This window comes from Equus asinus, chromosome 5, assembly GCF_041296235.1.
Source record: "Equus asinus isolate D_3611 breed Donkey chromosome 5, EquAss-T2T_v2, whole genome shotgun sequence".
Taxonomy (NCBI): Eukaryota; Metazoa; Chordata; class Mammalia; order Perissodactyla; family Equidae; genus Equus; species Equus asinus.
Window position 1 is genome coordinate 102,729,483 of NC_091794.1, and position 20,731 is coordinate 102,750,213.

A 20,731-nucleotide genomic window follows, 5' to 3' on the forward strand; every position below is an offset into this window, starting at 1 on the left:
CACTCCCAGTTAGAGACAAGCATAAGCAGAGGCCTGGGTTGGCAAGGAATGGGGGGGGGTGTAAAGAGTGAGGCAGAGGAGAAGCCAGTGGTCAGGCTGGCCCAGGGCACAGCAGGTGGACTTATATAGAGACAGTGATTCACATGTGGCTACACGTGACGCTCAGCTTTTACAGCTGTGGACAGGTTTCCTATAATGTAGCGAGTACTTTAAGAGCAGTGTGCCCAACCCAGACTCGCCTCCTGCTCCCCATTGCCTGCTTCTCTCCATCCTCTCTTTCTTGTTAGTGCCCCATCCTCTCCAGGTCTCTAAACACGTCATTTCCTGCTTTAAAAAACCCCAAGGGCTTCCCACCACCCTGAGAATAAAACCCAGACCTCTCCCTGTGATCTAGCATTGGCGTCCCCCTCTGACCATGCCCAGCCCCACAGGCCCCTGTTCGCTCCAGCCCTCTGGCCTTCAGCTCCTTCCTCACAGCCAGCTTGCTCCAGCCTCAGGGCCTTTGCACCTGCACCCTCTCTGCCTGGAACACCGTTCCCTCCAGCCTCCTTGCTTGCTCTTCCTTCACCTCGTCAGAGACCTCTTCCACCCACCCACCACGCTATTCTCCCTCCGCCCCACCCCCTGCGGCATTCTGCCACCTCACTGCCCAGAAATGGGCTCTCTGAAATGGGCTTGTTTATTCAACTGTCCACTTGTCACTGTCTGTCACCGGCTTGCAGATGTCAGCCCTGTGAGTGTAGGGATCTGTTTTGCTCGTGGCTCTCCCCCCAGCGCCCAGAACAGGGCCTGGCACCGGCAGGTGCTCCAAAACAGCCTGAATGAATGAGGGAATCCAGGCCAATGGCAGCAGTGCCCTGGACCATGTGCTGGCTGCCCCTTGCTGCCCAGGTCCTTCAGTGTGCAATGACCTCTGTTGGTCAGTTAGAAAATGTTTTCACTCGGGCCCAAGTGCACCAGGGTGACAGAGGTCAGATGACAGATGGTGCCCCCATTTTGTCCACATTCCAGTTGGCACTCATGCAAGCTGGCTTCTGGAACCGCCCAAGCCACACAGTGTCCTGTGCTCTCCCTGGTGAGGCTGGTGCTCAGCAGCCCTTCTAGCTAAGAGAGAAGTCACTCAAGAAGCGATCAGGCCCTGCCCTGGGAAGTGGATGGCAATAAACTCTTGAGGGCAAACTCTCATTCACTGACACTGGCTGCCCACAGGCTGCTGAGAAGATCCCCGAGGCTGCAGCCAGCTCAGGGAGCAAGGGGGCAGTGATTGATTGGTGATGGCTGCTGTGGTGCTGGAAGGAGGGGGAGGGCGGCGGCTCTCAGGCCCAAGTCCAGAAGGAGCTCACCTGACGAGATGGCGTTGTCTCTCCTTAAGTTCTCACCCTCGCTCTTCAGGGTCGTGATTTCTGAGTTCCTCTCGGACAGGCTCTGGCACAGCACCTGGCTGTAGCCTTTCTGCAGAGCACTGATCTGGGGGTGGAGGCAACACACAGTCAGAGGGGGGCCGGCCCAGGTCTGCAAGACACACTGGTACTTCTCGAAGGTTGGACCAACAGAGTCAGATGACCTTGGGTTGGGGTGTTGGGGACAAGCTTTCTCGATTTGACTAGTGGAAGGGCCAGGAGAGAGCCTGCCACTCAGTGACTATCATTTCACAGGGAATCAAAGCTCCAACCTTATCTTTGTGTCCGCACAGGGCCTCAGGCGCAGCTGCCCCGGGGCTGTCTGGTGCCTTAATGTGCCTTCCTAGGACTTTTGGACTTTCAGCCATAAATAGACCAGCTCTTGGTTCCACATCATCCAGCACTGGCTGGACGCAGAGCAAAGTTCAAAGTTATAAAATTAACTCCCTCTAAGCAACAGCTTACATCTCATGGAACACTCGAGAGCTCACAGAGCCAGTTCAGTGGCTGCTTCTTCAACAGCTCCTCACAGCACAGTGAAGGCTGATGGTCCGATCAATGTTCCCATTCTGTAAGCGAGCAAACTGAGGCTCAGAAAGGCGAGGTCACTTGCTCAGGGACACGTGGCCAGTTAGGGGTCTTTAGGTGTCTGGTTCCAGTTCTTTCCGCCTCACCAGATGGCTCCAGGAACCAGCATTAGAAGCTGGAGGCTGGGAGGCGTGGCATGGAGCCGGGAGCCGGACTGAGGCGCTTCCCGGCTGTGTGAACATGGGGAGGACACCACGTGCTGTTTCATTTTTTTCATTCTTTAAACGAGGTGACGGTGGTCCAGTCAGCAGGATTGTGAAAGCGTTTGAATACGTTAGGGTATGCACAGGCGCTCGGATCGTGCCCGGCACACGGTGTACAAGGCTCGCTGTGACTGTCCTGCACCTGTCTGCCCACAGCCGTTCTAGCTTCAGCTTGTCTCTGGGACGGCCGATTGGCAATATTTTTGTGTACATTTGTAAGCCTTGTCTGGGCTCAGTAAACACCGGTGCAGCTGTTATTAAGAGGACATCCAGGAATCCCTGTTAACCGCCACAGCACGTTGTAGGCATGGCATAAAAACGACTTGGGGGGGGCGTGCTCTGGTCATGTGAGTGAGGGCGCAGGGGGCCTCGCCGCCAGATGGCGCTCATGGTCTTTGCGCTTGGCGTCTGTCCCCCACAAATCTGGCATTATTACTCTGGTAGAATGACAGAAGCATCAAGGTTTCACAAGTTTTCTGACTCATTTCATGCACCATCATGGTTCAGACTCTATGACATTTGGGGTGGTTACACTTTCTTCTTCCCTGGGGCATCTGAGACCTTGGGGAGGGTGTATATGCCAGAAGGTGGGGGGACACGGGTCACTCTGTCCCCCACCTTCCTCAAGGCTATCCTTTCTGCATGTTTGTGCTTTGGAAACCTTGAGTGAAAAAAATTCTTTCACTCTTCTCTGTGAGGGAACTGCAATTTTCCCATAAAAGCTACTTGGAATAATTTTTAAAAAATGTTTCTAGCTCTTCTCAGCTTAATACTTTTATTTGCATGATACCAGAGGCACAACACAAAGAGACAAACTTCCAGAAGGGATGGGAAAATATACGCTCCTGCCCCTCAGACTCCAGTGCTTCTGACGGATATAAAATATTTCAATCCAAGCATTAGAGTTGTACTATTTCGGATTGTGGGGAAACTCCAAATAGTCGTCAAACCTCTTCATTTCTTTCACTACCAAAACAAATATCCATATTGTCTACAATTGGTACAAAGCCCAGGAAGTTTACTGTCTGTTGTACTGCGTCATAAAATGGGCACTGAATCATAAGAGAGTTAACCGCACAGAGGAACGATGGCTTCCAGATAATAATGCGGCCGCTCGTTCCGACAGATGCACAAGCCGCTCGTTCCGACAGATGCACAAGCGTGCACGGAGCGAAGCATTTCCTAGAGATACTGTATCGGATCAAAGACCCTTGAGAGCAAATCATGATGCACACACTTTCAGGGGGACCGGGAGATCATACAAAGTAATCAACCTGCCACATGGCTTACACTTCTGGCTGAATGTTCTGCAGGCGATAGAATATTTAAGAAACTAAAATGTGAGCAGATGAAACTCGATTGGGTTTCAAACCAACTGCAGCCTTTGGTTCAGCTATGCCTTGTTAGAAAATATTCTCTTTCAGTTATGAGTGAAGATCAAAAGTGGGAGGAGGCAACAGGATGACGAATCAGTGGAATTATTTCTAGATAATTTCTTTGTAAAAAAAAAAAAACATGTTTCCAGGGGCCGGCCCGGTGGTGCAGCAGTTAAGTGCGCATGTTCGGCTTCGGCGGCCCGCCCGGTATTCACCAGTTCGGATCCCGGGTGTGGACATGGCACCGCTTGGCATGCCATGCTGTGGTAGGCATCCCATGTATAAAGTAGAGGACGATGGGCACAGATGTGAGCTCAGGGCCAGTCTTCCTCAGCAAAAAAAGAGGAGGATTGGCAGATGTTAGCTCAGAGCTAATCTTCCTTAAAAAAACCAAAACATGTTTTCAGGTATCACTAGCCACTTTAAACAACACTCAAACTGTGACCTGCTGACACTCAGAGATATATGGGAATCATATAATATTATATGTCAAATACATTTCAACTAAAAAAAAAAGACATGTGGGAATTATTCATCCTCGTCCACGTACCCGGATAAGACAGGTCACTTTTGCTCAGGAAAGCTCTGAAATGGGAGAATAACTAGAAGGGATATTTCTCCATCCAATGGCAAAATCGGGTTCAGAACAAGAAAAAGATGTTCGTCAATGAGTCAGCTGCACGTTAAGGTGGCTTTTTGCAGTAGTGTTTCCTGTAGGACCTGCTACTTTCATGGTTTTTTCAAAAACAGGTCTGAGGCACAGTCATCTGTTCGTTTAAATATAAGAGCATATATTTGTTTACTTGTTTATTCTGTTTCCCTCATTGGAACGTAACCAGGGGAAGGATCATGTCTGCCTTGTTGTCTGCTGAATTCCCAGAGCTTGGAAGAGGGGGTGGCACAAGGCAGGCACCCCACAGGTATTTATCTGAATGAACGAACAAACGGATGGGTGGATGAATGGATGGATGGATAAATGGATGGAGGAATGGATGGATGGATGGATGGATGGATGGATGGATGAATGAATGGACAGATGGATGAATGAATGGACGGATGGATGAATGGATGGACGGATGGATGAATGGATGGATGGATGGATGAATGGATGGATGGATGGATGAATGAATGGATGGATGGATGAATGGATGAATGGATGGATGGATGAATGGATGGATGGATGGATGAATGGATGGATGGATGGATGAATGAATGGATGGATGGATGGATGGATGAATGAATGAACAAACAGACACGGTCCTATCAGAGTTCTGGAAGGTAACTTGGCTCAGTCTTTGCCCTCACGGAGCTCACAGTCTCCTTGTAGAATCTTCTAGGTTCATCAAGCACAATCTATGTCCTATTCTAGGCCACCATTTCTAGGGCTGAGACTGTGCACCTTGAATTGGTTACAGAAGGAGAGGCAGGGAATGGGGAACCAGCGCACCGAGGCCTCGAGCACGACTACAGTTTTAAGCAGCATTATGCACTGAGGCCAAAATTCATCAGTGGCCAATTTCTTTTTTTATCAACTTTATTGAGATATAATTTAGGTATAAGATCAATGGGCAATTTTAAATTCATTCTTTAAAAAAACTGGATCTAGTTTCAAAAGAAAGGAACATGACTGGTAATCGAGAAATTATGGGTGGAGAATCTTTGTTGGATGAAATTCCTCATAAGCAGGCCCGCGGCTGCCTTCAGCGTTCAGTGAAGGCCTCAGTGTTCAGAACACTGGGGGTTCCTTCTCCCCTCTCTAGTGGGCTGTCCACAGCTCCTTCTGGCTGGGGCTGGGTGCAGGAGGTCACCAAAGTGGCAGAGTTGGGTGGAAATGTGAAGTGGGGTGAGAGCTCGCGGTGTGCAGGGAGGCAGACCTGAGTCCAAATTGCACGGCCACCTCTGACTTGCTGTGCAAGCTATCACAAGTCCCCGGGTGTCTCTGAGCCTGCCTCAGTCTCTTCATCGGTAAAATGGGGCGTGTCAGAGGATTGTGAGGTTCAGACAGGCTGATGCATCTAAAGTGCATGCCCCAGTGCCTGCACCTGGTCCGCGCTTAATGAAAGTCGCTCCTGTTTCTACGAGGCTAGGAACTTGCCACAACTCTCATTCCTGGGATGTGCGCTCTTATCCAGCATGCTATGAAGACTACCCCCATTCTAACCATCTGGCGGCTCCCTCTGTGCTCCCCGGGCTCTACCTGAGAGCTGTCACCTCTTGTCGAGACTCTAAGGCCCCCACCGACTTGTCCCCGAGTCCTACCTGGCTTTTCAAGCTCTGGATCTCTCTCTGCTGGGAGTCGATGTCTTCATCCAGAACCTGGAACTTCTGCGACATCATCCTCTCGCTCTGCCTGGACGTGCTCGTCTCCGACAGCTTCTGACTCAGGTTGGCCACTTCGTGCTGCAGGCTTGCAATCACAGAGTCTTTGTACTTGGATTGAAGCTCGCAATCCGAGAGACGGCTGACCTCTTTTCCCAGCAGCAGAATGATTTCGTCCTGGGTGGAGGCCAGACGGGAAGTTTACTCGGTGTGGGTCTGGGTACAAGGCTGAGCCCATCACAAAAAAAGGAGGAAAATGCGGTGTAATTCTTTTGGGAAGGTGATGGTGGGCAGGGAGAGATGGGCAGACTTTCAAGGCTGTCTTCCTCACTTGGAAAACCTCTCGGAGACAGGAGTTTGGTTAAAATGATATGCTTGTGCATAGACTCCTATAACGGTACCAAAACTCTCCTTTCCCCGAAAATTACACTTCCATATTGAGAACAACCATCCCCCTTGGGAACTTCTGTTGCTGGAGAGTTTATGTATACTATTTTAATTTATAACATTCAGCTTAGCACACAGGGGCCCAGGAAAGGAATGAGGAAACGACATTCTATGCGACCACATTCTGCCTATAAGGAGGGCTATTATTTAACTGAAAAAATTTAGCACATTCTGAAATGTTTCTTTCCCCTTTCCACTCTTCTGGTACTTCCCGCCTTTTTTGGTTATTCACATAAAAATTTGTTCCAGGTAACTGGATGTGGAAAGCACTCGAGACAGGAGGGTGACGTATGGTGCGGGCTCCTGTGAACTCTGGGCCGGAGAAAAGGCTGCTGGCAGATTTTACCCACAGGTGCAATTAGCCCAGTCCTCTATCCCTCCAAAAGAAAACGCTCTGCAGCTGAGGAATTTGTTAGGTTTCCCCAAAAAGGGAAAAAATTCCCCCAAACTTCTCACCAGAAGTCATCAATAAAATGTCAGAAAGACCGAAAAACAATTCTCCAGATGCAGCTCCAGAATTTCCGCTTTTCAGGGAATCCTGCTCTTCCCACAGTTTCCACTGGCTGGAAGGAGGTCAAGGGAAATTTCTAGGCAAGCTCACTGCCTGGGAGCCGGCCAGTTGGCCTCCTGACCTTCCAGCTCCCTGACCGGGGGAAGGACAGCGTTTGAGTCCTGAAGAAGCCCGTCTGGCAGTGCCAACTGCTGCCAGGGTCTTTCTGTGGGTCCTTCGAATGCTTGTGGGAAGATTTCAAGGGACAGCATCCAACAGATTCCGTACTCCTGGGCAGCTTGCCAGTTGCACCCAATTCTAAATGGCCCAAAGCCACCATGCTCAGCCTGGTGCTTATTAATTATTCAGTCAATAAACATTTATTGAGCAGCTACTCTGTGCCAGGCCCTGTGCTGGGTGCTGAAGTAGAAAGAAGCATGTGGAGTGAGGTGTGCAGCTGTGGTTTCTGACTTTCTGGTGAGGACCCTCTGCCCTTCCTTGAAGGAGGGCTCCCCCTTCCATGTGGTCTTGGTAGGACCGAAAACCATGTACCCTGCTCCTTCCTGTCCCACCTCCCCATGTGGATGTGACCAGCATGTGCAGGCTGGTCAATCAGAGTTTTCTCAGAGATTTCATGGGTGCATTACAGAGGAAGATGGTCTTGCTTCCTTTTGATCATGAATTTTAAATGTATAGGCTTGTATGCTTGAGTTTGTCTTTTCCAAAACATGAAGCCAGCCTGCTGTAGAAAGCCAAGCTCCAAGGGAAACAGAGGAGAGAGATCGGCAGTGTTCTGATGACATCTTTTCAGTTCCTGGATCGAGCCATGCCTGAAACTAGCAGGTCTTTAAATCTTCCAATAAGTTGAGCCAATAAATGCTTTTTTTTTTTGGCTTAAGCTAATTTGTTTATTGTCACTTGCACTTGAAGGAGTCCTGGCAAGTCAGGACATAAATGGCTCATAAATAGAAAGAACTATAAATGTGGTTACCTTATATCTCCAGTTTAACAACTGAGGTGGATTGAAAAATGGCTACAAATACTTTGCAGCTTCTGCCGCCAAGTGGTGAAGACTATTTTCCCCACCTCCTGACTGGGGGCTGGACCCGTGACTTGCTTTGACCAAGAGAATGTGGCAGAAGTGATGCTGGGCAAGTCGCAACCTCCAGGCGAGTTCTTAAGAGGCCGTACAGCTTCTGTCCCGCCCCCCTGGGAACCCTGAGACCACCGTGCCGTGAGGAGGCCCAGCACGAAAATCCACATGCAGAGGCCCAGCATTCCAGGCTTCCTGCCTGAGGTCCCAGACATAGGAATGAGGTCACATGAGACCATCGCCCCTCCCAGTCACCAGCCGGCTGCAGTAGCATGAGTGAGGCTGGGGGACACCAACATCTAGGTCAACCCGTAGATCCTGGGAAATAATAAGCTGCTGTTTTAAGCCACTAAGTCTTGGGGTGGCTCGTTACACAGCAGCAGATAGCTGACACAGCATCCCCGCCTGGCGCCTCACCTTACTGCCACGCTTCTCAGATCTGGCCCCGGGACACCTGTGTCGGAACCACCTGCACCCTGAAGTTGCAGATTCCTGGGTCTGCCAAGAACCCCAGGGGGGTCCAATGCTCACCGACCCTAAGAAGTGCTGCCGACTCGGGCCCTGGTCCTCAAGGACAGCAAGATATGTTGGATGCTTCTTTTAGGCTAATTTTCAGGTTGTGTCTAAGTGGGGAGGAATCCAACCTGGTCCGTTCCCAGATCGCCTGAATTCACCTGTTCTGGCTCCTGTTCCTGTTTCACTCCCTAAACCTCTCTGGTTCTTAAACAAGTCTCTCTCTTTCTTCACTCAATTTTCTCTAACTTCAGTGCTCACTTCTTTCTGCTAGGAAATGTTTTCCCCACCACTGTGCCGTCACTCGTGGTTGATCAAGTGGTAACTGTGTGGGAATTAGAGGTACCAGCTTCGAAGTTAACCAGATCTAGGTTTGAATCCCAACTCTGCCCCTCACGCTGTGCAACCTTGGGCAAGTTACTTACTCTCTCTGAGCTCCAGTTGCCCCATCTGTAAAGTGAGAGTGATAAAATCTATTTTGAATACAGTGAGGATTAACAAGACAATGGAATGCCAAGTGTACAGGACATGATCCAGCACATAGTGGGTGCTCAATACGTTGTGTGGTTGTAGATGTTGTTCTTTGGGATAAAATGAGCAGTTACCAAACTTTTGGTTGAATGTCCTGGGAGTAAGAGGTGGTTTCCTGGAAGTAGTGAAAAGGCACTTCCGGCCACAGAGAACATGCAGCAGGGGCGGCAATGCCTCGATGGTCCTGCTAGCTGCTGTAGTTCTCTCCTCCCCCCGACACCCCGCACCTTATCCTCCTGGGCCAGGTCCTGGTCCATGTAAATCTCCCGGGAGGGTCCTGCCCCGGAAATTCCCTCAGCCACGGATGGTTCTGACAGTTCCACGGCGTTGGTCCACACTAACGCACAAGATAAGAGAGCACAGAGAGAGCGTGAGTTTCCCTAAGGTCCTCAATATTTTCAGATTAACCTTCACATTCATTTCCCCCTGAGATTTACATCTTATGCAATGAAAACATCACAAAGGGGGGTATATGTTCACTGAACAGCAATGAAGGCATTACAGAAGTATTAGAAAGAGCTGCCTCACTCCTTTCCCCAGTGCTAACCGAGCTGATTCACTTTGATGTGTCTCTTTCTAGACTTTTTCCTATGCCACGTGAAAGCCGATGACCCTGGGCAGGTCATTTCCTCTCTCTAAGGCTTAGTTTCCACATATATAACTTAGCGACACTAACAGTCTCTGCTATAAAGGGCTATTTGAGGAAGTGATGAAATAATGATGGAGAGCAGCAGTTGGCAAACTACGACCCTAGGGACAAATAAGGCCCTCTGCCTGTTTTTGTAAATACAGTTTTATTGGAACACAGACACAGTCATTCATTCACATATTGTCTATGGCAGCTTCCAGCCATAAAAGCAGACTCGAGACATAGTTGCAACAGAGACCATATGGCCCACAGAGCCTATAATATTTACCATCTGGCTCTTTACAGAAGAAGTCTGCTGACCCCTGATATAGAGCATCTAGCACTAAATGCTAGCTATTTTTATTGCAATTACACCTTTAAAACACAAAGTGGATTTCTATTAAAGAGATCTTTCTCCAGTTTGCTTTTGCACCTGACAAGATATTAAAAACATCTTCCCATGTCAGCATTTGTAGCTACACTGTGTTCTTTTTACTGGTAGCACCAGAGTCCACTGCACAAGTTTGCCCAAACATACGTAACTAGGACCCAGTTGGGGGTAACTAGTAACTAGTTACTAGTAACTAGGCATTTAGGTTTTCCTGATTTTTTCCCTATTTACCCCCAATATTACAAGGGCTGTTTATGACTTTCAGGGGTGCTGGCATTGTTATGTTTGGGCGTCCCACTCAATATCATATCAAACATATCACAACTGACTCACATCAATGAATACATTTTTTTGTGGCGTAGAAATTTTTGAAAGGATTTCTGTAACTCTGCTTTTGAGATCCCTTGGCTCTGAGAGGCATATTTAAATTTCCAACTGTCTATGATTTGCGGGCAATCATTGTGCATTCTTCTCTTCTTGTGCAGTGAGAAACTGAACCAATTGTCTTCCGAGGTAATGAAACAGTAATGAGTGTCAACATTAACAATGAATTAAGTACACACTGTCACATCCGTGAGCATTTATTCAATCATTTATTCATTTCTATTCTGCATTTTCCATTTATGCATTTCAGAGCCAATGATTTTTCTCCCAGGTCTCAAACGTGTTTGTGGGCCCCAGCATCACCTGTGGACACTGCCGATGGCCCACGGTGGCTGGGGAAGGCATGGCCTGCATGCTGGACGATGGGACATGGCCTGGAGGACCAAGCGCACCTGCTGTCTACACTCCAGAATGGGCTGCGATCACAGGAAGGCCCTGATCCCGCTTTTTGATCTTGGGCTTTTTATCATTTTATCTTTTTAAGATTGGCTTCTTATCCATTCCTCATAGGGAATAAAACAAACCGATCAAATGAAACTCTTCCCAAGATGAAATGAACAAAACCCTCTGAGTTCTGCCCGAGTGGCTTTGCCTGTGTTGGCAAACGCACCCAAAGTCAAACACCGCCTGGTGTGGCCAGACCTCAGGTCATGCACCCTCCCTGCTGACACTGGCTGTCACTTCTCATTGCTCTTTTCACACGGTCTCGAGCCACCTTCCCCCAGGAGCACACCCTTCAGCCACAGTGACCGTCCCCTCGTGCTCAAAATCTTCCAGTTACTGAAACAAGCGTCAAATTGAAGTTTCAATTTGATATCAATTTCATATAAATTTCAAAATCGAGTTTAAAAATATAAATTAATTAACACTGAGCATGTACTTCCTCATTTCAGGTGCCCAGCAGGCACCTGTGGCTGGCAGCCACTGAATCAGCGAGCACAGATCTAGAAGATTCTCCCTTTTGTTTCCCCTCTTCTTAACCTAATACCTCCTGCCTGTCAACATCTATAACTGTTTTCTTCTTTTCATAAAAGGAAAAGAGGAGAAGTGAGATTTTTTTCTAAAAAACCTTTTGTGGGGCAGGATTTGACTTGAACGTCCAGTCGAATTCTGGAGGCCCCTGGGGTGCATTAAGGGTTGTCACACAGCCCGGGGCTCATTTTTAAGTATTCAGCCTTCTCTGGTGCTGTTTGATGCTCTGTGTGTGCAGGTCATTTAACTGCCAACCTAGGGGCAGTCAGTTGCCCTAATCCGCGGTCCCCACGCCTGGTGTGGCCGGGCTGCATCACCTCAGACAGGCCACAGTCCAGAGGGGCTGCGACACCTGAGGTTTTCCTAATCGGCAAACTGAAGGCCAAGAATGGGTTTTTATTGGGAGAAAAGGTGGCCTGTTACCTGGTATGCTGAACCTTAGAAATGGGCTCCCGATCGTCAAATGGAGGGAGGTGTGGCCCAGGGGCGGCTGACGTGCTGGAGGCCCCACCCTGGCCTGCGTGCCCAGGGAGGGCCCCAAGTCTGACCCTAACTAGGCCGGTGTCCAGTCTCGGGTTAGCTCTCTGCCATCGGATGCCATCTCTAGGGATAACTCCAGATGCCCCTGTGACCCTGTCATGGCTCCTCGAGTGGCCCTTCTCGGCCAGGTGATGGCGGAGCCCTCTGAGCACAGAGAGAGCCTGGACTTCATCAAACCTGCAGCACAGGCTGAAGGACAGTTTGGGGTCCCTTTGCTGCTGAAGGTGTGTTTACTACAGTCTGTGTGGGGGCAGAATTGGATCTGAGACCCGCTTTCCTTCTCCCCAGGCAGGAGGGGCAGCTGGTACCCTCATCCGCCCCAAACGCGTGTACTGGCTACAGCCAGGATGACCAAAGTGGCTTAACTCAGTTCAAAGCCTCCAGCTGCTGGATCATTTGGAGGTCCCGGCGGGGGACCCCCAGAGAGGGCCAGGAAGGCGGGGGCAGCAGACAGCAGCAGTGGGGACAGAGGCACGTGAAGACGTTCCGAGCAGCAGCTGTTTGTCAAACGGCAGGGAAGCGACGTCAGAGTTTTAACAACCGTCTGGCTGTCCTGTTACTTATCAGCTAGTGACCAGCCCTCACCAGGGAGAGCGTGTGGGTACCTGAACTGTGTCTTTAGGATGTGGACTGGATTTCGACATGTCGTAAGTTGTAAATACAGCTTAAATAACAATCGTGGGTGGATAGCAATTTAATTTTTAAAATTCAGTATTTATTGCATGTTCAGCATCCATCACGTGCTGTGCTCAGTACCTACATGCGGGATCCTATTTCATCTTCATAACAACCCATGAGCTAGATCTTATTATTATTATCTCCATTTTATAAATGAGGGATCTGAGGCACAGAGATGTCAAGCCATTTGCTGAAGGTCACACAGCTGGTAAGCAGTAGAGTCAAGGTTTGAACCCAACCTATTTGATTCGGAGCCTGTGCTCTTAACCGTTACGCAGTAAATTTATTGAAGCAGGAAGACGTTCATGATAGATTATTGAATTTTAAAAAGCAGGTTACTGATGTTAGGTTCAATTTATCCCATTATTGTGAAGAAATATATATAAATCAGGATAATATTTTTAAAAATCGCCCCATATATTTTCTCTTCTCAGTAATTCGTCCTCTTCCACCTCCCGGGAGCTCATGTCATTAGGGTTCATCCTTGGAGCTGAGGTCTCATTGCCTGTGGAAGGAGAAGGGTGGACACTAACTCTAGCAGGGCGATGTTGCCCCCAGCGGACATTTAGGGATGTCTGGACACATTTTTGTGTATCACAATTGAGGGGGCGTTAAGTACCGGCATCTAGTGGGCAGAGGCCGGGGATGCTGCCAAGCACCCTCAACGTACAGGACGGATCCCACAACAAAAAATGACCCGGGCCTATAACGTAGTGCCGAGATGGAGAAACTCTGACCTCAGCAAATAAGTCCTTAGCGTTGGGTTTTCAAACAGATTTTTTCAAATCTAAAGCAAGGCAGGAGTCTAAGAGCAAAACAAGTTTATTTGAAGAGCCCAGCTGTGTTGAGAGAGGAATGGATTTTCTCAGAACCCTCAGAAATAGGCGTTTTCTATCAAGAGCCAGCCTGGAGGGCTGGAGCACAGAGCTTACTCCAAAGCATGGAGCAGAGAGGCCCAGAGCCTGACATCAGGGGACTGCCCGCCCCCAACCCCACCCCGGAAGAGGAGAGCCCTTCTCTGACATCAGGGGACTCCCCAACAGGAAGATGAGCACCCTTCTGAGGACAGGTGAGCACCAGGGAGTGAGGGAGAAACTGTGGAGACAGATGAGACCCAGGTGGGAGGCCGTGGTGATGAGGCCCAGGGAGACCTGAGGACCTCCGGGCCGGACGACTCCTCTTGCACCTCCCAGGGAGAATGTACAGCCCTCAGAGGGTCCCAAGTTCCACCTGGCCCTGAGAAACAGGTGGCAAGATCCACTGGGTACAGTGGAAAAATTAAAATGGCTGCGTAAAAAAGAGAAAAGAAAGGAAAAAAAGAAACAGCTCACGTGTCCAACGAGAAAAGAATGGATAAAAAACCTGTATATGTGTTCATACAACAGAATTTCTCAACAATAAAAAGGAACAAACTCGTGATACACATAACGAAATGGATGAATCTCAGAAATATCATGCTGAGTGAGAACAGCCTTTCAGGAAAGAACACAGACCACATGATTCTGTTTATTTGAGATTCTAGAACAGGAATATCTCAGCCGTGGCAGAAAAAGAACTCGGCAGAGTGACTGCCCCTGGGGGCTGGGAATTGACCAGGAAGGGACATGAGGGACCTCTCTGGGGTGATGGCAATGTTCCATATCTTGATAGGAATTTGGGTCTCACAGGTGTACACAACTGTTGGGGCCAGGAGCACGCACTCAGGACGGGTGCCTTCCACTGAGTGGTAACCAGTCTCCAAGATGGCCCAGGGCTTCCTGTTTCCCGGTATTCACACCCTCGTATTGTCTTCTCCAATCCTGGATGGACTTTGTATCAGTTGGCTTGGCGGCCATCACAAAACACCATAGACCGAGTGGCTTAAACATCAAAAATTTCTTTTCTCACAGTTCTGGAGGCTGGAAGTCTAAGATGGAGGTGTCGGCAGGGTTGGCTCCTGAGGTCTCTCTCCTTGGCTTGCAGATGGCCGCCTTCTTGCTGTGTCTTCACATGGCCTCTTCGCTGTGTGTGGGCATCCCTGGTGTTTCTCTTCTTATAAGGACACCAGCCATATCAGACTAGGGCCCACCCTAATGCTCTAATCTTAATTTATTTACCTCTTACAGGCACATTCTGTGGTACCGTGCTTAGGGCTTTAACATAGGAATTTTGAGGGGACACAATTCAGTCCATATTAGAGCTTATCTATGTCACCAAGGATACTGCAGAAACGGCAGAGTGTGACTCCTGAGGTTAGACCATGAAAGACACTGCCGCTTCTGCTTTGCGTCCAGGACACTTGTCTGGAGGAGCCAGTGGCCATGTCATGAGGACACTCAAGCAGCCTGTGTGGAGGTCCCCATGATGAAGAATGAGGCCTCCTGCCCACAGCTTATGAGGAACTGAGGCCTCCTACCAAAAGCCAGGTGGAAGAACCATCCCGGAGATGGGTCCTCTGGCTTCAGGTCAGCCTTCAGGTGACCACAGCCACAGCCAGCATCAGGACCAAAACCTCAAGAGAAAGTCTGAGCCAGAACTACCCAGCTACGCCATTCCCAAATTCTTGACCTGGAGAAACCATGAGATAATAAATGTTTACTGTCGTTTTAGATCCTTAAGCCCTGGGGTAATTTGTTAGGCAGCAAAAATAGCTAATACAGATTTTGGCACCAGGAGTGGGGTGATACCTTAACATAATCCTAAAATGTGGAGTGGTTTGTGATGGGACAGTGGCCACAACCTGGAGGACGTCTGCCAAGAGTCTTAGTGAAAGCTTGAAGAGTCTGTCAGCAGGAGCCCACTGGCCTTCGAGGAGGCAGTGAGGGAAGTCTCACAGGAAAGTGAGGAAAATGTTCCTGGGGTTATGGGATCCTTGTTATGTGGTGGCAGCAAGTTCCATGACACACTGCCTGTGGTGATGAGGAAAGGAGATGACGTTCCTAAGGAGCTGGGTGATCAAGCTCAAGAGACTCCTGGGCGGAGCGTTGGAAGGCGCCACCTGCTTCCTTCTTGCTACTTACACTGAAACGTGAGGGGGGGAAAGGGGCTGAAGGAAGCACTGGTAAACCAAAAGGAGCCCAGACTTGAGTGGGCTCGGGAGTTCCCCGCCTCTCCAGATGGCCAATGAAACGGAAGAAACAGGTTCTGGGCAGAGAACAAATCCAGGGCGCTCTCGGGAAAATGTGGTCTAAAGATGAAGCTGAGCATGTGACTGTAAAACCCTTTGTTAAGATCACAGAAGGATCCAGAACGGTGTCTCAGAGGACCATTGGGTCAAAGCTCAGGCTTCTCAGGAACTTGTGAGCACTGTCCCGCAGTGGTCTCGGCAGAAGCCCAAGGCAGAGACAGGCTGGTGTCAAAGAAACCTGTAGGCACAGCTTTGGCCTAACAGGGTGAACCCAGTGAGAAATGCTGCCGACCTGGACTGACAGAGACAGAGGCCCAGAGAAGTAAAAGCAGCCTTTGGATCCCCAAGCTTCTACAGGCAGGAAGCAGACTATAAAACCAAGCTGTGATACCTTTCACGCAAGAGGCAGGATGACTCTGGGGGCAGAACTAAGGGGCCAGAGGGCAGAGCCAAGAGCCCTGGAAAAGTCATCTCTGGCAAGAGTAGGACTGAAGCCTAAGGAAGGAACGTCCCACATTTTCCCGGAAGGATTTCAGAACTGCTTTGGACCAGTGACTCCCATGTGTCTCCTGTTTTGCTCCGTTTTGAACAAGAGTGGTATCCCCAGCAGTTATGCTATGTCTGTCCCACCAATGGACGTTGTGAGGGACAGACAACTTGTCTCTCTAGCTCACAGGTCTTCGGATTGCTAGAAAGGGTACTGGAGGAGCTGAACTTAAGGCACTAGGCCCATGAGCCCCATCTGCCCCTGACTTGATTAGATGATGAGATTCTGAAATGTGGGCTGACGCTGTAGTGGGGTGAGACTTCTGGGGACCCTGGGAGAGGGTGAGGGCATCTTACATGTGAGAGGGGGGTGAGTCATTGAGGACCAGAGGGCAGACTGTGGTAGGCAGCCTTCAAGATGACTGCCAATACTTCTTGCCTCCTGTATTCAGGCCATGTGTAGTCTTCTCCCATATTGGATACAGCCGGCCTGTGTAACCAATAGGATATCGTGGAAATGACAGAGAGTGACTTCTGAGGCTTGGTCATAAGGGACATTGCAGTTTCCATCTTGCTCTCTTGGATCACTTGCCCAGGGAGAGCCACTGCCATTCCATGAAGACACCCCAGCAGCTCTCTGGAGAGGTCTGCATGGCGAGGACCTGAGGCCTCCTGCCCAGAGCCATGCGAGTGCGCCATCTTGGAAGCAGATTTTCTATCCCCAGTCAAGCCTTCAGACAACTGCAGCCCTGGCCAACAGCTTGACTGCAGCCTTAATGAGAGACCCTGAGCCACAGCCGTCCTGCTAAGTTGCTCCCTTATTCCTGACCCACAGAATCCATATAACATAATATGTGTGTGGGCTTTTTCTGTTTTTTGCTTTAGGCCACTAAGTTTTAGGAGAATTTGTTATTGAACAATTAACAACTAATACACATTGCGTGTTAATTTTACATCAAAAGACAAAAACTATTGAACTCTAGTTAATGGGATATATGCTACGATATTTAGGGGGAAGACTACAGATGTGTGCAGTTTATTTTGAAATGCACCAAAAAAATGGACTAATGAATGAATAGACAGATGGATAAACAAATATGTAATAAAGATCACAGCAAAATGTTAATGGTAGAATTAGGTGAGGTTTGTCTGTAAAATCTTTTTACTTTGCTGCACGTTTGAAATTTTTCATGGTAAAATGTTGGGGGGAAACGGCTGAGTAATTTCTTAACTTGGGTGGTAGGAACATGAGGGTTCATTTCACAGTGATGATGATGGTGACGAGATGATGTAAACTGTAGACATACACTTAATTCTCTCCTCACTTTGTCTATTTCACAATAATAACTATTGCTTGGGTGGCTGAGGGAGGTGGCCAGGTGAATGGTCCTGAGCAAGACCAGCAGAGGCTGTGAAGCCACCAAGAGCTCTGGGGGCTCAGAGGGAGCTGGAGCCAGGACACAGAGGTCAGAGAACAGGACCTTCACACCCGAGGTCATGGGGGAAACCTGGGAATCCTGACAGGGATTAAGTCGAGCTGGCTGCTCTGCCCATGAGGCTGGCCGGGAGGATGGTGACAGACAGAAAGGCTCCTCCCCAAATACCATGAGGCCTGCGGGAGCAGAGGGTAATGCAAGGAAAGCCTAAAGGCTGTGTGTCCCCAAAGTGACCAGGCTGTGAGTGACGGCCACTGAGATAACTAGCCTTAAATTCGACTAGAAAACATTTGATTCAATTAGATTGCATGTAGCACGTCTGGGGAAGCAATTTTCCTCACTGAGCCCCAGTCTGCTCCTGCCTGTAAAACGGGAATAAAATATTTAAAAACCTCCCAAGGCAATGGGATTTCGGTTGCCAATATTTCTGCACATCTGAGTCAAAGTGTGTAAATTCAGATTCTGCTACACAGTCATATATTCAGACACACACACTCACCATGGACACACACACACACACACACTTACCATGGACACACACCAGAAAGTCAACAGAGGTCATCACCAGGTGATGAGGGTGATGGCTGATCTGTAACTGTTTTCCTACTTTCTGTTTATCCTCAATTTTTTCAAAATTGATTGTGTTCTACTTTTAGAATCAGGGAAAATAAGCAAAACCCGAGACCCATCCTCACGGCCATAAGCCGGCCCCCCAGCCCCAGCGGCAGCCCCGTGCATACCTTGCTTGAGGATCGGGGACCTGTGGGTGCCATCCACCCTGAAGGAGAACATCTTCCCGCCAGCACTCACGGGCCGCTTGTGGGAGGCAGATGGGACCACGGTGGGCCTGGGGAAGCCCTGGGACCAGCTCCTCTGCACTGGTGCTGGCCGGATGCCCGGGTAGAAAGGCATCTGTGGTGGCGAGGGTGACTGGTTCGGCTGCTGTGTGGCCCGAGGTGGCTGGGGCCTTGGCCAAGGCGCTGGGCCCCTCATCCAAGGGAAGGGGACCTGCAGGAGCAGACAAGAGGGTCAGAGGAGGTTACAATCAGCTCAGTGGTCTCCACCCCTTTGTCCCAGCCACATAATTGCTGCCCTAGGTCTTGGCATATAAGTCACTTCCTCCAGGAAGCCCTCCCAGATTCCCCCCAAATTTCAGATGGTGGTCCCTACCATGGGTCACGTTGCACACTATCACACCAACATTTATTGTGCAGCCTTCATGCCAGGCTCCCTGACAAGAGGTTTACAGCATGACCTCATTTGACACACCTGATGCTCTGAGGCTGAGGCTGAGCAAGACCGAGCGACTTTCCCGCATCACAGATGTAGTAGTGAGCTGCTGAGCTGCTAGAATGCCACCTCTAAGGGGAGAAGGGCTTTTTGTCTATCTTGCTCACCACCGTATCCTCAGCATCTAGAATCAATGCCTGGCACATACAGAGTAGGCCCTCAGATACTGGTTGAAAGAACGAATGAGCAAATCACCGAGATTCAAGCCGAGCTCTCGGGGGGCCACATGCTCTCTTTCCATCCACGCTGCATCTCTCCATCTGTCCCCCGAGAGCCAAGAGCTCTGGGGTGGCAGGGACCCCGACCGTCTCATGAACTTTTGATCCTTGACATCCATCATGATTCCAGCAGAGGCTCCCTAAATATCTGTTGTTGAGGGAAGCTTTCATCGCTGACCCTGCGGAAGACGTCTGTAGCTACCGTCACTGGAGAACACATCAAATTCCACCTGACGCCAGGACGGAGGAGAAACGCCGAGAGGCGCCGACACCTGGCTTTTGTCTTGGTTTACAACTTGAGTGGTGGCTCCCCCCTGTGCCCAGTGATTAAACAAGGACCTCAGTGGGTGCTGAGACTTCCTGCACTTTCCTTCTCTCTTCCTCACAATCACCCTTCACGGGAGGAGGTCTCCTTGCTCCTATTTTACAAGTAGGACTTGGAGAGGTCAAGGAATTTACCCAACTCAGGGAGTGGCAGAGAGGGAGCTGGGGTCAGGGTCGGATGACCGCTCTCACTCTCCTCTCTCTCTGTCTCTGCCTCCCCTCCCCTCCCCTCCCAATTCTCTTGGCAGAAAAACCAGCACTTTTCCAGGAAGAAGGTAGTTTACAGACTTGCCGCCTGTGTGGGGTCACCCATCTGTTCTTCCCGGGGTCATTTCTCTTTCTGTAGACTGGGGGAGAATACAAGCCCAGAGACACATCATGAGAAACAGGACAGGACGCTTCCAAGACCGGAGCACTGGCGTCCAGAACGCCCTCTAACGGCAGCTGGACTTCATTCAGGAGGAAGGCTCTGGCTCGCTCAGGCTCCCGAACCAGTCAATCACTTAGCTACAGCCTTTCCCCAGCGAGTCAGAAGCCTGTGCATGCCCCCTAAGACTCTCTTGGAGTCAGTGAGAATGTGTTCAGGGAAATCAAGCCCCATTTGCCTGGGGTTGTCTGGCCCAGCATCCATAATGATGCTGGTCCACTTGAAATGTTCCAGGAACGAACGCACTTGGCAGGGTTCCGGAGCTCTGCTACCTTCCGTGTAGTTTCGAATTTCTCTCCACCGCTAACATCTGTCTGTCTCTCCACCTGTGCTTTCTTCCTTTCTTTACTTTCCTGCCCTGCTCTAACTTCTCCATCCGTCTGGTCCCGACCCTTCCCCTCCTCTGGGCTGTCTTGCCTCAATCATTTCTATAACCTTTTCCCATTGGTTTAATAAATATTTATTGAATGAATGGGCTGCAGGCGAGAAGAGGGAAATTCTAATGTGTTTTCCCCAAGCCTGCCAGAAAACAAACCTAGAGATTACTGGTAGTGGTGGAGGAATTCTCTCTCGTGTTGGGATGCTCAGGTAAATGGGCCTCACCGCCAGCTAACTGCAAGGGCGCCAAAGAGAGCAGTCACGTCTGGTGCCTCAAGGGCTCCGCTTCTGTGGTGGGCAGGCCAGACCCCCTCAGCTCCTGTAAAGATTTGGGGAATGCTCCCTTCCAATCTCCCAGCCCCCTGTTGTGGGTGGGGCTAAGCAACCAGCCAATCACATTCCCCAGCCATAGTGATTGGTTCAGCAGTGGGGCATGTGATCCAATCAGAGCCAAGGAGATCCAGGGAAACTGGCTGGACACCAGGATCTTGAGCAACCAGATGGGACTTGGGG

The 20,731-nt window shown here is 49.7% G+C and overlaps 1 protein-coding gene across 11 annotated transcripts in view; it reads right to left on the minus strand.

Moving 5' to 3' along the window:
* The window catches only part of FHAD1 (forkhead associated phosphopeptide binding domain 1), a 130,805-nt gene that overhangs the window by 71,544 nt on the left and 38,530 nt on the right, over positions 1 to 20,731 (minus strand). For 8 of the 11 annotated variants that reach the window (XM_070511002.1, XM_070511000.1, XM_070510999.1 and 5 more), the window contains exons 4-7: positions 18,322 to 18,589; positions 9,188 to 9,297; positions 5,827 to 6,063; positions 1,344 to 1,467 (exon numbers count right to left, since the gene is read on the minus strand). In XM_070511002.1, coding sequence (XP_070367103.1) covers positions 1,344 to 1,467; positions 5,827 to 6,063; positions 9,188 to 9,297; positions 18,322 to 18,589 — 739 coding nt within the window. Of the gene's footprint in view, positions 1 to 1,343; positions 1,468 to 5,826; positions 6,064 to 9,187; positions 9,298 to 18,321; positions 18,590 to 19,066; positions 19,201 to 20,375; positions 20,574 to 20,731 lie in introns of those variants that run through there. The other 3 variants (XM_070511006.1, XM_070511007.1, XM_070511008.1) reach the window with 3 other exon arrangements.